Genomic DNA, 16,370 nt, shown 5'->3' on the forward strand with positions numbered 1-16,370 from the left:
AAGATTAATAGCATAGAAACAGAATCTAATATACCTATCCAACTATACAAGGGAACAAGTTTTGGTATCCATTCCTCAATTGTCTCTCTTATATTTCCAACTTAAAGGGACAGTAAATGTGAATTGTTTTAGTCTTTTTTTTCTGTACTGTATTTATGCCCAGCCACAATATCACATGACACGCTGAAAGCCTGACCAAAAATGGTCAAAATCGTAGGGGGGGGGGGGGGCAGCAGGATTCTGAGTGCCTAGGGCAGCAGAAAATCTAAATACACCACTGATACTAAGTGAATGTGGTAAATAAGATAATAGAAGTACATTTTAACTTTATTAATTAAAATTGAATTCTCTGTCTCAATCGTGAAAGTTTAATTTTGAATTTAAAAACCTTTTTCTTTTACAAGATATGACGGATTTCATCCTTACTTGTGAGATTTAACCTCCTGCTAGCAGGAAGTGGCAAAGAGCACCACAGCAGAGCTGTATATATAGCTCCTCCCTTCCCCTCTCCCCAGTCATTCTCTTTGCCTGTGTTAGTGATAGGAAGAGGTAAAGTGAGGTGTTAGTTTAGATTCTTCAATCAAGAAGTTTTTTATTTTAAAATGGCGCCAGTGAGTACTATTTTTCTCAGGGAGAAATCGTCAGTCTGGAGCTTCCCAAGAGGAATGGAGACATTATTTTTTTCTACCCTGATGTTGATGATCTTAGCAACGTTATTTAAGATCCATTCTGGTTCCCACAGAGCTTCTGAAGGTAGTGTAAGAAAAATCTTCAGTGTGGAGAACGGTGTCATGCTACAAGCAGCATTGAGGTATGTTCAGTCCTTTGCTTCTGGGGAAACTTGATATATCAGAACAGGCTGACATTATTCCCTACCTGGGAAGGGGTAATCAGTAGGCACTATATGTATAATGGTGGAACTTGCATTACCGTTTTTTATATTGATGCTATATTTTATACGTGGATTCAATATGGGCTAGACGCTGAGAGATGCGGTTGTGATCTTTGGACTGTCCTATTATCTATTTATTATTGGCCTGAAAGGATGGCTGTTATTTTCATAGTTATACACACTGTTAGAGGGACACATGGCTTTTCATTGTGCTTGGGATAGACATTTTATTTTTTCTACCCATGCGGTTGTTAAAATGGCTAGTGCAATGCCCATGATGGGCAGGGCTAATTTTTCGCGCAGTATTTCCTCAGTATAGGCAGCAGAAGCCCTAGCTCCGGTGGGGCCCAAGTTGAATTTTGCAAATCATAGGATCGTCATTTTCGCAGAATTCGAGTACTCTGGGGGCAGGTAGGCGCCACAGCAGAGCTTTGGCGAGGCAATCATCAGGGGGGAACGAGGAGTTCATTAGCGATGACAGAAGTATCCAAGATAATTTGATGTGCGGAGGCTCACTCTTGTTATCTGTCAGCAATCTACATCCCAGGAGTGGACAACTGGGAAGCGGACTTTTTAAGCCGACAGACATTTCATCCGGGGGAGTGGGAACTCCATCCGAAAGTCTTTGCCACTCTGATTCTCAGATGGGGCAGACCGGAGTTGGATTTGATGGCGTCCCGTCAGAATGCCAAGCTTCCAAGATACGGATCCAGGTCAAGGGATCCTCAGGCTGAACTAATAGATGCCTTGGCAGTGCCTTGGTCGTTCAACCTAGCTTATGTGTTTCCACCGTTTGCTCTCCTTCCCCGGGTGATTGCTCGGATCAAACAGGAGAGGGCTTTGGTAATTCTAATTGCGCCTGCGTGGCCTCGCAGGACTTGGTATGCCGATCTAGTGGACATGTCCTCTCTGCCGCCGTGGAAGCTTCCATTGAGGCAGGACCTTCTCATTCAGGGACCCTTCCAACACCCAAATCTAACTTCTCTTATCTTCCATTCTGATAAGGTGGTTTTACGTACCAAACCTGGTTTCCTTCCTAAGGTTGTTTCTAATAAGAATATTAATCAGGAAATTGTTGTTCCTTCATTATGTCCTAACCCTTCTTCTAAGAAGGAGCGTCTGTTTCATAACTTGGACGTGGTCAGTGTCCTGAAGTTTTACTTGCAGGCGACTGAGGATTTCCGTCAATCATCTTCATTATTCATTGTTTTTTCTGGAAAGCGTAGGGGTCAGAAAGCTATGACTACCTCTCTTTCTTTTTGGCTGAAGAGTATCATCCGTCTGGCATATGAGACTGCTGGACAGCACCCTCCTGAAAGAATTACGGCTCATTCTACTAGGGCTGTGGCTTCCTCATGGGCATTTAAAAACAATGCTTCTGTTGAACAGATTTGCAAGGCTGCAACTTGGTCGTCTCTTCACACTTTTTCCAAATTTTACAAATTTGATACTTTTGCTTCATCTGAGGCGGTTTCGGGGAGGAAGATTCTTCAAGCAGTGGTGCCTTCTGTTTAGGTTCCTGTCTTGTCCCTCCCTTTCATCCGTGTCCTGTAGCTTTGGTATTGTATCCCACAAGTAAGGATGAAATCCGTGGACTCATCATATCTTGTAAAAGAAAAGGAAATTTATGCTTACCTGATAAATTTATTTATTTCACGATATGACGAGTCCACGGCCCACCCTGTCATTATTAAGACTGGTATGTATTCTTTTTTATTAAACCTCAGTCACCTCTGCACCTTTGGCTTTTTCTTTCTCTTCCTAACTTTGGTCAAATGACTGGAGGGGGAGGGGAAGGGATGAGCTATATATACAGCTCTGCTGTGGTGCTCTTTGCCACTTCCTGCTAGCAGGAGGTTAAATCCCACAAGTAAGGATGAAATCCGTGGACTCGTCATATCGTAAAAGAAATAAATTTTCCTTTTTTCATGATAATGAAAACACAAGGCTTTCTAGTTTTGTTTCATTAAATGAGATTTTTTTATTTCTACAGCTACGCATTACTAGGACCTTTCAACCAGCACAGAGCATATTTAGTATAGTACTGTAAATCATGGCAACACTGCAATTATTGCTAATTGTTAGAGACGATTAACATATTTTAGTTGACCTAATAGATTCCATTGGAACAATAAACAAATCATGCTTTCTTCACAACATTTAATATTGTTTCTCAGAATTATAACATTGTATTGGCTGGCAATTTTGTGCTGTACAATCTTTGATGCCATCTTGTAAGCTAGAGGAATGTCCACAGGGAACTCACATGGCGACCACCAACATTTTATTTAACTTAAAACATGTGAATCTAAACATAGGTTGGGGTGATGACATACTTAGATAGGGATTCTGAAACAGCTTCTCCTCTAGAAGTTTGAATGTTCTGCCATTCAGTTGCTGTGGTTTAAAAGGAGGTTATAAAAAAAAAATTCAGTGAAATCTTCCATCACAACCCCCTAAATTTCTAAATGTCAGCATTCTGACTTGTCACCCAAACAATTCACTATGATTCTGGATACCCTGTGTTAATATTGTATCCACTTGCTTATGGGAGTATTGCGAAAGAAAGAAGTTTCCATTTTCCTCTTGAAGTGGGGAAAGACTATTTGAAGTGCTAAATGGGAGAAATAATTATTTTGAGAAGTGAGTACAAAAGGGTTTAAGAAATCTAGATGTCATGAAATCAAACTGACTACATTGAGTTTATGACCCCAAAACTATTTGTATTTATTTTGAAGCTGACTTGGCCCAGAGAATCCCCCTTCCCTTTCCTGGGGATATATTTACAACAATCTGATAAAATGACCCTTGAGAAATATGGTGCCACTCAATGTTAACAACAAGCTTCAGTTTGGTGTGACTTTATGTACTTAACTGTTTCTTCCCAGCTAAGAACTTACTATGAAACTAAATATGGTATTGGTTCATGATAGCATTGCTAGAGGTCATGTGATACAGCATTATGGAAGCACAACATTTGTACTTGAGACAGGAGAACATATATGTGAGGTACCTGTGACCTTAAAGGGACACTAAACCCAATTTCTTTGTTTTATGATTCAGATAGAGCATGCAATTTTAAGCAACTTTCTAATTTACTTCTTTTGTCATTTTTTTTCGTTCTCTTGCTATCTTTATTTGAAAAGCAGGAATGTGATGCATAGAAGCCAGCCCATGTTTGGTTGAGAACCTGGGTTATGCTTGATTATTGGTGGGTAAATGTAAGCTTCCAATAAGCAAGCGCTATCCATGGTGCTGAACCTAAAATGGGCTGGTTGCTAAGATTTACATTCCTGCTTTTAAAATAAAGATAGCAAGAGAACGAAGAAAAATTAATAATAGGAGTAAATAAGAAAGTTGCTTAAAATTTCATGCTCTATCTGAATCATGAAAGAAAAAAATTGGGTTCAGTGTCCCTTTAAAGAGACATTGTAGTCAAAGATTTTCTTTGATTTGTCTAAAAGAGGGAAGTTTGAAACATATTTCTTAAAATATTTGTTCCCATCCAAAATGCACCAAAGTTTTCATGTCATACTTTGGAAGGCATGTCCCTCCTGACCTATAAAATAAAGACCAATATTTGGTTAAATTATCACTTAAAGGGATAGAAAGGTCAAAATTTTAATGTGCATGGGTGCATTTCAATTTGAAATATACATATTTTTGCAATATGCTTCCAATAGCAAAAATGCTTCTAGTAAAAGTTATTAGTTTTTCTGAAGCATATGCACATATCCTGTGAGGGCCTGTGCACTAGTATTCAGACACTACACCTTCTCAGAGAGCTGGCAGTGGTGTGTATTGCTGTGAAGATGTAATTTGTGTCGTGCAAGCAATAACCTTTACTAGAAGTATATTTGCTAATGGAAGTATATTGCAAAAATTCTTATATTTCAAATTGAGGTTCACCCCATGCATATTTCATTTTGACCTTTCTATCCCTTTAAATCCATTGTTTTATTGGAATGATATCATATAGCCCTCATAATGCCCAGCTTCTTCACATAATGGCTAATTTTCTATATAGGTTTGCAGGGTACAATAGAATGCAAATAGTTTGTGGTACCAGCAATATTTGACTAAAACAGACTCAAAAGCAATAGAAAAATGCTGTTTTTATATTCATTTAGCAGCACTGCACCTTTTAGAGAAGTGTATTTATTTTTCAGGTGCAGAGTTGTTAAATTTTCCACATAACAAAATGTCACACTTTACAACTAGCTATGAGCTTGGAAATTCCCCCCCCCCCCCACAAATTCTACTTACAAATGCCGAAGTAAAAATATTGTTGTCTCCCTTAAGAAGGAAATCAAATGTCTCCTTTTAGATGTCCTTTTTAATGAGATTTTGATGACATTTGTACTTTGCTTGTTTTCTTAAAGTATTAGTTGGTGTAGTAACAATTAAATATAAATTGGTTTATCAAATATACTAATATAAAAACAAGTTTATGATTCTCTAAAACAAGGAAGCCCAAAAATATTTTGAATAAAGGAGCGGTCAACTTTTTTTTCTTTTCTATAACAAATTGTTTACTCTGTTTTTCTCTTAGTGGTGGTGAAAAGGAAAAATATTATTTGTAATGTGTATGAATTGCGTCTCTAATGTGGTATAGATCAACATTATTTCTAAATTCTACCATTGCAATGTGCAGAATGTTTGTAACTGTTGTCTGTTCAGCAGCTCCTCTTTACTTGTGGTTGCTTTGGTTTGAAGTTCTCATTTCTTCAAATTATTAATAAAGTGTTCACTTATGTATGCAGCACTATATAGGATACATTGCCAAATGATTATTTAACTAAACAGTTAACTTGGGTTACCCCCTTTATTGCCTAAGGTCTACCATCATTACTCAGGACTAATGTCCTTGCAATTATGCTGGCTTTTAATACTAAACCCCTTTACATTCCCACAATGCCACTCTCTCTTTATCTACATTCCATATGTTATCTCTGCAACATCTTCTCCTCATTTGTGCCCATGGTGTCTGTAGTGTAAAAGGAAAAAAACAACTAGAATTAAAATAGCATTTAAAAAGACATATTAGTGACGAGTCTATTGATAACATTTTCCTAGAGCAACAAATGCCAGTAGAATAGGCCTTGGGCATGCTTAGATCCTTCACACATTGAGACGTATTTAGTTTTTTCCCCTAGATGAGCACATGTATTTATAGAACATATTCTTGGTTTCTGTGGGTGTTGCTTTAGCATTGATGTTGTACTACATTGCTGTATAATATAATGCCAATCATTCCAGCTGCAGGCAGGTTATATATTGAAACACAGAAAAATCCGACCTTTGACATTTGCAAAATTTTGGGTCTAAACAGTTTTGAGTATTTCGGGCTGAACCATGTGTTTTTTATTTAAAGCAGCACATTTCATTTGTTATTCTGTTTTCTTTGTGATTTACTTCTGTTTTAAACAAAACAACACAATAATTTGAACCAGTTGTTGTAGTAACCTGAATACTGCGCTGCACAATTTAATTTCTTGCGTGCCTATGCTGTTATTACAGAATGTGGTTAGGTCACAGAAGGAGTACAAATATGAGCAGATTTATCTGTCTGTTCTTCAGAGAAATGTAGCCCATGAGCTGTAACTAAAGTAATTTCATGTAGACTGAGTGGTATGTGTGTGTATGTTTAGGATCGGAGCAGTGGCACACAGAGATTTGTGGTTAGAAATGATAGAGGACGTTGAGTAATCAGATGCAGGAACCTAGCCCTGATATTACCTTTCACCCTTATATGAACATTGTCCCAGTAGCACTGCCTTACAGACACTTTCTGCAGCCTCAAGGCTTTGCTACATTCCATTCTTCAGGACAAATTAGAGTTACTAACACTCCCTAAAGTGCTTTTCATTATAGGAACGAGGATTATCCTAGTGGACAAGCTCACTGCTTTAGTGCAAATTAATTATTGTTTTAAAGACAACAGTAGGTTGACAAGAAACACACAGCTTATGTCTACCCACCAGATTCTCTTTTTTTGTTATTTCTTCCCAGTTATGTATGTTGCTCTATTTTTCCCGCATTTCAAAACTCCATCCTTAGCAAATACGGTATACTGCTGCTGGCCTGTACTAATATACATTTAGACACTAATCAACACTCTATACAGCCACAATGATTCTTATATAACAAGAATATACAGAATGGCTGGCATATATGTGATATCAAATAGTAAATATTTTATCACTTTCCTTCATCTTGTTTTCTCTTGAAATATTTACATTTTGCCATTTTTTTTTTCTATTTAGGAGTTCCTCCAAGGAGACTGCACGAAAGCAGCTGAGAAATTGGGCTGGAAGTGCAAAGTTACCTTTGATGTAAGTAATTATTTTTCATAGTAGAGTCCAATACTATTTAAAATCCACATTTAATGGGTGTGAGAAGCATAACACATCAAGCCAATCGTTATAGTATGACAATTTTAAATAAATTCCAGTATGTACAATTGCAGTCTGTTTTCCTTATTAAACATTAGCACAAATGTATTTAACCATTTGTTATGATATAGTATTGGATTATTATTATGTCTCATTTTTTAGTCCAGTGGCATTTTAGTTTTAAAAAGCAAAAAACAGTATGAAATTGATAGATATTGCATCACTTCCAGTACCACTTGTAATTCATGGCAGTGAACTGAGGTGTAACTGAAGCTATTTTAAATAAAATTAGAAGCAATTTGCAAGAAATTCATCTTTTTAAAAGTTATATCAGTTGTAGAGGCCTAATATGTATATGAACCACTATTGTTATGGCTGCCACCCATGCACTTGTGAGTTTTCTTCCCACACATAATGAAGTGGCAGTGATGTCACATAACACATTTATGGCAGTTTAGTAAAGGACGAGCTAGCTTATATAGTAGCAAAGATAAAGGTTGTTTTTTGTTAGATATAATATCACTTTCATGTCCCCTTTATGTGAGGATTTTACATTAAAAAAAATCTGAATTCTTATTACTTTTTTCTCCACTCGATCTTATCATGAAAGTGTAATCAATAATACTGATTAATGTCTATGGTAAACATGAAGAACTGGTCTTCACATAAATCTATATAACAGGCTGATATACATTTACTTCCCTACAGGAACTTGTAAAGGAGATGGTAGACGCCGATGTGGTGCTTATGAAGGGAAATCCAAATGCATAAATATGGATAGGCGCAAGAGTACAGCCTGCCAGAGTTACTCTGTACCTTTATCTACAGACAAACACCGCCAAGTCACAACTCCCCCAGAATTCTATCCATTATCATATATTTCTCCATTACACCTGATCTTGCTGCCATATGATTCTCTAATATACTGTATCTTCTACCATATGGGAAGAAGTTCATCTAGTTCCTGCTATCCCTATTAATCATTTTATCAAGACATATGTTTAAGAATTTCTATAATTATTGATTTGTGTGTCATTTTGTAGGCAGTTCATGTGCTATCTTTTTTCTTATTAAAATCGCATTTCTATGAATATATTAGTTTGTGTTGTTTTTTATCTTTAACTCTGATGTTCTATGGCCTTTTTTTTTTTGCATAATCAAACTACAATATCTATTATAACCCACTCCATTGCACATATAATCTAAATCAGACATTCATACATTTAGTAATTTTGTATCGAATGAGTAGACAAGATAGTCTATTAATGTAAATTACAGTAAAGCACTAAACACCATGTGATTAAAAATATTTCTTTTGCCTTGCTATAAAATAACTTATCAGCAAAGTCTCAACATGTTTAAAATAAATTAACACTGTGTTTGCTATAATTGTTTTTCAGTGGGCAAACTCTACCCACTACTTGTATATTTTAAGGAACCAATCCAGGCTTGCTTCTGGAAAAGACAAGGCTAGCCACAATTATCATGTTGGTATTGACTGCATTGTTTTGCTGTTATTATGTGATGAAGCTAATTATGGAATGATATGTAGCAGGCTAGCCTTGATAAATCTGCAATGTGCATTTCCAGTTCTGAGAATTAGAAAATACGCAGTCTAATCTGATCTTATTTTCAGAGCTAAATGATATGACAAGGAAACTAAATAAATTATGATTGTATTGCAAACTAGATGTGCTACTCAGAACTAAACATTTTATTTTAAAATCTGTCCTGCATGTATATTGCATTTAAGTTGAAATATGTTTAAACATATTTATGATCGAGATAATATTGTGTGTAATAGTTTACTGTGGAGATTTGCCTTACTGCGTTGCTTCAAACACTTTCATTTGGTTACAGAATTCAGCTGTCACCTCAAGGACGAAGCAGAATATCTTCAAGAAATCACAAGATTTTTTTCATAGCTGTGTTAATGAAAAGTTATTTCGCTGAAATATGTGCACAGGACCAGCCTTCTTCTTGAATGTAGTTTATGTTTAAATATTTTTTATTAGGTTTTTCATAACATATATATATATATATATAACAAAAATAAGACATTACAAGAGTAGATATTATAATATCATACAATTATATATAAACAAAGAAAATTTAGGTAGGATCATCACTGTTTGTAGGAGTAGTAATGTTTTGTGATCTGTTATCCATTTCTTATCTTGTTTGTTGGATGCACATGTCAGAGATCTGTATGTAGATGTGCTACCTGTTTGGTCCCTCCATAATATGTCATCCGCCTGTGGCAAACCCTCCATCCCTGCCTCCAATCTAGGCCAGATAACATCCCCTGTCTTCTCCCTATCAGCATTGTTTGGTATATTCCGGCTGCTTTATAATAATTTAACAAGTTTGGGATGCCAACTCCCCCTAGAGTTTTATGATGTGTCAGAGTTATTGAAGGAATTCTCGCTTTTTTACTGCCTCTGACATAAACTATTAACTCCTTTTGTAGTGTGGACAATTCTGTGGTTGGGATTGGTATAGGCAGTGTTCGAAATAAGTAGAGTAGTCGTGGGAAAATATTCATTTTGACTGCGGAAAGGCGGCCATACCAAGAAAAGGTGTATCTCTTCCATTTTTGGAGGTCTTGTCTTATAGATTTATAGAGTGGTGTGTAGTTATATTTATACAATTGGTGGAACTGAGCTGGATCCCCAGATATTTGAAAGAGTGTTTCACCCACTTAAATTCAAAGTTAAGTTCTATGGTTTTCCTCGTATGGGGGGTAAAGCTATTGGTAGTGCCTCACACTTCTCAAGATTAATTTTATATCCCGAGATCTCTGAAAATCTATCAAGAAGGTTATATAAGTTCGGGAGAGATATCAAGGGTTTTGTAATTGTAACATAGATATCATCCGCAAACAGGGTGAGTTTGTAGTCGTGTTTAGCTATTTTTGCATCGGTTATGTCTGGGGACAATCGTATTCTAGCTGCTAATGGCTCTATGCAGATTGTGAATATTAGGGGAGAGAGAGGACACCCTTGTCTTGTTCCATTCCTTATATGAAATGGTTTAGATCTGTAGCCTGCTGACACCACCTGTGCTGTGGGGTTAGAGTAGATTGCCTGGATTGCTTTAATGAAGGGACCATCAAACCCCTAATAGAGCAGAACCATCATCATATATCCCAAATCTATCCTATTGAACGCCTTCTCCGCATCCAGAGATAGGAGCAGAGAAGGCTTCTCCTCCCTACCAAGGTGATCTATAATATTTATCATTCTTCTTATATTGTCAGGGGCCTCCCTATTCGCTACAAATCCCACCTGGTCTGGGTGGATAAGTGAAGGTAGTATTGTTTTTAGACGGTTGGCCAGTATCTTAGTAAAGATCTTTAGATCCTGGTTTATAAGCGATATAGGGCGATAGCTGGCACACAATTTAAGATTTTTCCCTGCTTTAGGAATGACCACAATTTTAGCTCCCAGTAACTCCTCGGGTATCTCATGACCTTATAAGAGGTGATTTACAGAATTTTGTGAGGTTGGTCAGTAATGTTGTACAAAATAGTTTATAATAATCTCCTGGAAATCCATCCGGTCCCACTGCCTATCCCACCTTTAACTGTTTTATAACCTGTATGACCTCTGCAGGAGATATATGGGGGCATTCAAGAGTTCTCTGTCCTTCTCACTGGGAGGTGTGCATCCAATAGGAAGCTATGTGTGTCTGTATAGTTTTATGTCCATCATAGAGTTGTATTTTGTGTGCTAAATACCGACCCGGCTTGTTGGCAAATAGGAAATATTGTACTTTCAATTTATGTAGTGTTCTAGTTGCATATGTAGTCAATAGGCTAGCTAATGTTGTTCTCTTCGATTGCAAAGTCCACAAGGCGCTATTATTGTGCGTGAGTCTATGTGTCCTCTCTAAGTTGGCTATCTCCTGGTGGAGTTGTCTAGTATGTGCTGCTTTCCCCTGTATTAGTAATCCCCTCAAATATGCTTTATGACCTGCCCATGTATATAAAGGATTGGAGGTGGTATTTACATATGTCCCAGTACTCTTTGAGATATTTTAGGGTGTGGTCCTGAGCTGAGGGTTGTTTAAAATATTGTGGGTCATAAGTTCATGATTTTTCTCGTTTATTATCTTGTACCCCATCTAGTGACAAAGATACTATAGAGTGATCGGACTACACACAGGTGTGGATCTCGGATGATAGTAAGATTGAGTGAAAAATTTGGCTGGCATAGATATAGTCGATCCTTGTGTAGGTTTTATGTGCGACAGTAATAGGTGGTGTCGGTTGTGGTTCCATATAAGGCCTGCCAGGTGTCTATAAGGGTGTGGGATGCAAGGTGTTCTCGTATGTATTTAATATCACAATTGTGTTGTTGTTTCTTGTGACACAAGTTCTCTTGATTGGATGTTGTGATTGGGGATAGGTTAATATTAAAATCCCTAGCCACAATGATCCTATTCTGAGACCACTGAGTTAGGAGATACTGTATTTGGGCAAAGAATTCTGCTTGCTTTACGTTGGGTGAGTATATATTGCAAAGCACTATATCTGCGTTGTCAATTTGACCTTTGACTATTAGATATCTCCCTTCCTCATCTGTGATTGTAGATTCATGTGTAAAATTAAGGGCCGTATGGATCAAGATGGAGACTCCTCTTTTTTTTAGTAGAGGCAGTTGCATGAAAATGTTGTTGAAAGTGTCTGGACCAGTATTTAGGAACCTGGTGGTTAATAAAGCGAGACTCCTGTAAAAAAAGGATATTGGACTTTATGTTTATGTATTGGTTCATTACCACTCGTCTTTTAACATCTGTATTCAGACCTCTCACATTGTGGGAAATTAGCTTGATTTTTGGGGCCATTCAGTTGAGTAGTGTTTGGAGCTATATATAGGCTAGGAAGTGTCTTTATAATGTTTTTATACCAGGTATCTTTCGGATGGGAAACAGCTTCTATCCATTCCGCTATTGTGTCTATAGGGAACACGTGGCCTATCTCAGTGATATCTAAATCTATGCAAAGAGCATGGTTGGTTGTGTGGGTACAGTAACAAACTAAGAAACTAGCCATAAAAAATAAAAACAGTAACTCCCTCGCGAAAGGGTTAGGTAATAGAACAAATAACATCAACATTGAAATAAATGTGAAAGTGCTATATATATTAAAGGAACAGTCATAGGTGACGCCCTCTCTACATGCATATATTGTCTGCAGTGGACATCCATCTTACCTCTGAGTTACCCATAGACCTGCAAATAACATCATCAATAACCTGGTAGTCTATAAAGGGAGTCCCATAACATGAGTACTCAATAAACAGTACATCTGTAGAAAGTCTCAGAGCTAACACCTCTCTCGTGCAACTCAGTGGAGAACCTTAGAAAAGGATACTCTGTTTTAGATGTTCAGGCCCTCCCAGCATCCTTGGGCCTTTTTCTGTCATCTCTTCTCCTCTAGATGATACCTGGAACTTGAGTCTGTGTTTCATTTATTCTTGGGACGTCTTTTGCTGATTGTTTTCCATTTAGGGAGGGTGCTTGATTTCAGCTGTGCCTGAGGTTCCAATGGTAGTATTGAGACCCTCAAGTCAGGCATTTTTGGTGTTTCTAGTCCCAAACGTTGGCACAAGTCCGGAATGTCAGATGCCTCCTTGATGGTTATAGTCAACTTGTCCCTTAGTATATATAGAGCAAAAGGGAACCCCCACTTGTATTGGATCTGTTGTTTTCTCAATAATTGAGTAAGAGAGCGCAGAGAGTTCCGTCTTTGTAGAGTCTTAAGGGACAGGTCTTGATAAAATTGAACAACTGACCCCTGGAATTTGAAGGTAGGGGTGTTTCTGGATGCTGAGGGTATCAGTTCCTTATCCTGGAAGAGTAGCATCTTCACTATAACATTGCGTGGTGGAGCCTCCCCCCTGGGTTTAGCCTTCAGAGCCCTGTGGGCCCTTTCCATAGTAAATTATGTATCCCCTTTGTTTCCCGTTATGCTTCTGAAAAGTTGTTGCAAATAGGCGGGCAGACTTCCATCGACGACTGTCTCTGGTATACCTTTTAGTCTTAGATTACTTATTCTATTCCTGTTCTCCAGGTCCTCTATTTTGTCTTGCATCTCTGTGAACAGTTCTTGATGTGAGGTTATAGTTTGCAAGACCCCAGCTATATCTTCTGTGATTACTCCGTGTGATCTTCGAGTGTATCTATTCTGCCTCAAAGTTCAGCAATGTCTGATCTGATTTCTGTCAGGCTGGTAGTAACTGCCGTGTGCATGGAATCGATTTTGTCCCATAGCTTATCAAAGCTGGTTGAGATATACTGCTTTGAAACTAAGGATTGTAGATCTGCTTTGGTCACAGGTGTCTGGTCTGTGACTGATGTTGTGGTTTCTGAATCTGAATCCATTTCTTCTTCAACTTCTATATCTGGTTGATCAATCTGTTTCAGTGATTTAGACAATTTGAAATATGTTTTCAAGGATGAGGTCTTGTTTTGTTTATCTTTAGAGGATTTTCTGGCAGACATTTCGGGAGATACGTGGATATCCACAAATAGTCTCTAGTTAGTATTTCAATGGAATGAAGAGTAGATGTCGCCAAGAAGGAGACCAGCCCTATTCAGAATATGGAACTTTTGGAGATCTTATAAGCTGGGGGAGAGGCCCACACCGCAGTGTCCTTGTTTACATATATAGATACGGTGCCAGAGTGGCTTGAATATTACATCGGTTCACTCTGTTATATTGTGAGTGAAAGATTCTAGTTCCTTTGAGACCTAGACATGATATAATTTAGCAACTCTGCGGGACACGGATTGACTTTCCTCCAGGGGGGTCTCTGGTGATTGAGAATCTCTTGTTTTGCACTTGCACACCGTGTAGCTGGGAGCTAGAAGTCAAGCATGTTTCTAGGTGCCCTTTGCACTGATTTGCTCAAGTGAGCGATGCTTCAGGCCTATCTCTACTCCCCAGGGTCAGTGTCCTCACAGGACGATAACGGAAAAAGGGACTCAGGATATGACCCACCACCACTGAGGATGGCAGGAAAACGGGGGGGAAGAGAGTAGTACCACAATATTTTTAAGTTGTTGCTGCTGAGCTTAGGTTCCCAGAGCTTTGAGTGCGCTATACCAGAATCAATGGGTGAAGCTCTGCAGAGGGCTAGCAGTCGTTATATCATCAGCAACTTGAATGTAGGGAGTTCTTAACCTTTATTTTAAAAAGTGCCAGTCAAATCTCCCAGCAGTCTATAATATAACTGTGACCTGATACACTGGTTGCAACCAGCACTGTTTTAATGAGAGCGCTGTCTTATACCAAGGGCTGTAAAGAAAGATGGCTGCTTTTCCCGCCACTGATTTTTCTGCAAAAAGCGTGGTACTGGCCCTGTAACTTACATCTTAATCCAAATAAAGTGATAATTCAATTGCAGAGTGTCCCAAAGTCTATGGTCTGCTGATATGATGTGTGTAAATGACTGTTTGCTACCTTGTCTTGCGATAGGGCCTTCGGAGTGTTTATAGCTCCTATTAGTCAGTAATTACTTGAAATCTCACCCTTAGTGTTATTATAATGCTTGGCTTTGCTTCTCATCTATTTTCGGTGGGGTTGCTGACACCTTCGTTGTCGTTATTATGGCCGAGAGTCACGGAATAGGCCGCAGCCGCGGTCTTTCCTAGAAATATGCTGGTTCTCTTTTTCCGGTATACCGCAAACCCATTTGAAACTGCTCCGAATTAACACCGGACTGTCTGTGCTTATGTGTTTTGCACCCAAAGGGTTTTTCAAGTCCGATTACCCCTGATAGATTCACAAAAACAATGTTAAATATCATGTTCTATACGGAGCTTCACAGTTGTGCTGCTGCTCCAGTTGCTGGCAAGCCGCAACAGCTTCTTGAATGTAGTTTAAAGGGACAGTGTACTGTCAAATTGGTTTCTCCTTAAAGGGACATAATACTCATATGCTAAATCACTTGTGTAAAAAGGTATATTTCAACTGCTGTCCAGCTAAAGGTAAAAAAAAATGAAGAAATGAACTGCAGCCAGTCAGCATCAACAGTGCTGAGGTCATGAACTCTTTTACTATGATCTCATGAGATTTCACTTAACTCTCATGAGATTTCATAGTAAACTTCCTTAAACTTAATAGGGAAATAAGATGAGTGTGCACGAAGCTCACTCCCTTGCCTGTCCTGGGACAGACATACTGATTTGCTGCTTAAAGTCTTTCACAATGAGGTGTGAATACTTAGGACATTTTGAGGTAAAATATTTTTATTTTTTACATAGAGATGTTCAGGTGATATTTTCTAGGCAGCTTTTTACAGCTATGCTGCATCACTTTCAAGTGTTTCAACATTTGGGTATCATGGCCCTTTAATGTATTTACAATGACTGCAGCTGCAGAGTTTAAAATGTATGGGAAATTTAACCTTTGTTCATTCAGCGGTTTTGTTCACTGACGATTTTAGAAGTAGGAGGCTGATTTCAGTATTCTGCTGTTTTTGGAGCCGAATATCCTCTTGTCCAAGTGAAACACAGTAATATCTGTGCATATCCAGATGTTAGTGTGTTTCACTTGCACAAGAGGATATTGGGCTCCGAATAGAGCAGAATACCGAAAACAGCCTCTTCTGCATTCGGCAGGGAAAAAACTGCTGAATGCACATCTCTGTTATGTATAATTTTGTATATGAAATAGCTGTTTCTGCTAATTGAAACCACAATCCAATGAAATGGGTTGAGCCAGCAGGGAAAGCAGACCTCATTATCTCATCTGTCTGCTTATTTACACAAGTGTCCTTATATTCCTTTTTTACTGTTTACTCAAAGAACAATGGGGTGGGGGGGAGTTCAGAAATGTTGAGTATGGGTGGGGTTATAATAGACAAAATCAGACACTTCAAATGATAAAATAAAGGTAAAGGAGCCATTTGTAAACAATTTATTACACTCCAGGAGTTAAAATGAATCATTTGCAACGCATTAAAGGAGAGAAAATATTAGTGAACACTGTTCCTTTAACAAGTACCAAATGACAAAATGATCTATGGAAGCGCTTAAAAAAAGTGTCACAAATTTTTAAAGAAACAAAAAATAAA

The 16,370-nt window shown here is 38.0% G+C and overlaps 1 protein-coding gene across 2 annotated transcripts in view; it reads left to right on the forward strand.

The window, feature by feature from the left end:
- The window catches only part of GMDS (GDP-mannose 4,6-dehydratase), a 1,339,054-nt gene extending 1,330,676 nt beyond the window's left edge, over window positions 1–8,378 (forward strand). For both annotated transcript variants that reach the window (XM_053714661.1, XM_053714660.1), the window contains 2 exons: window positions 7,159–7,227; window positions 7,996–8,378. In XM_053714661.1, coding sequence (XP_053570636.1) covers window positions 7,159–7,227; window positions 7,996–8,058 — 132 coding nt within the window. In that variant the 3' untranslated portion in view covers window positions 8,059–8,378. The remainder of the gene's footprint in view (window positions 1–7,158; window positions 7,228–7,995) is intronic.
- The last annotated feature ends 7,992 nt before the right edge of the window (window positions 8,379–16,370 follow it).

The sequence above is a fragment of the Bombina bombina genome, chromosome 5 (assembly GCF_027579735.1).
Source record: "Bombina bombina isolate aBomBom1 chromosome 5, aBomBom1.pri, whole genome shotgun sequence".
Classification (NCBI taxonomy): domain Eukaryota; kingdom Metazoa; phylum Chordata; class Amphibia; order Anura; family Bombinatoridae; genus Bombina; species Bombina bombina.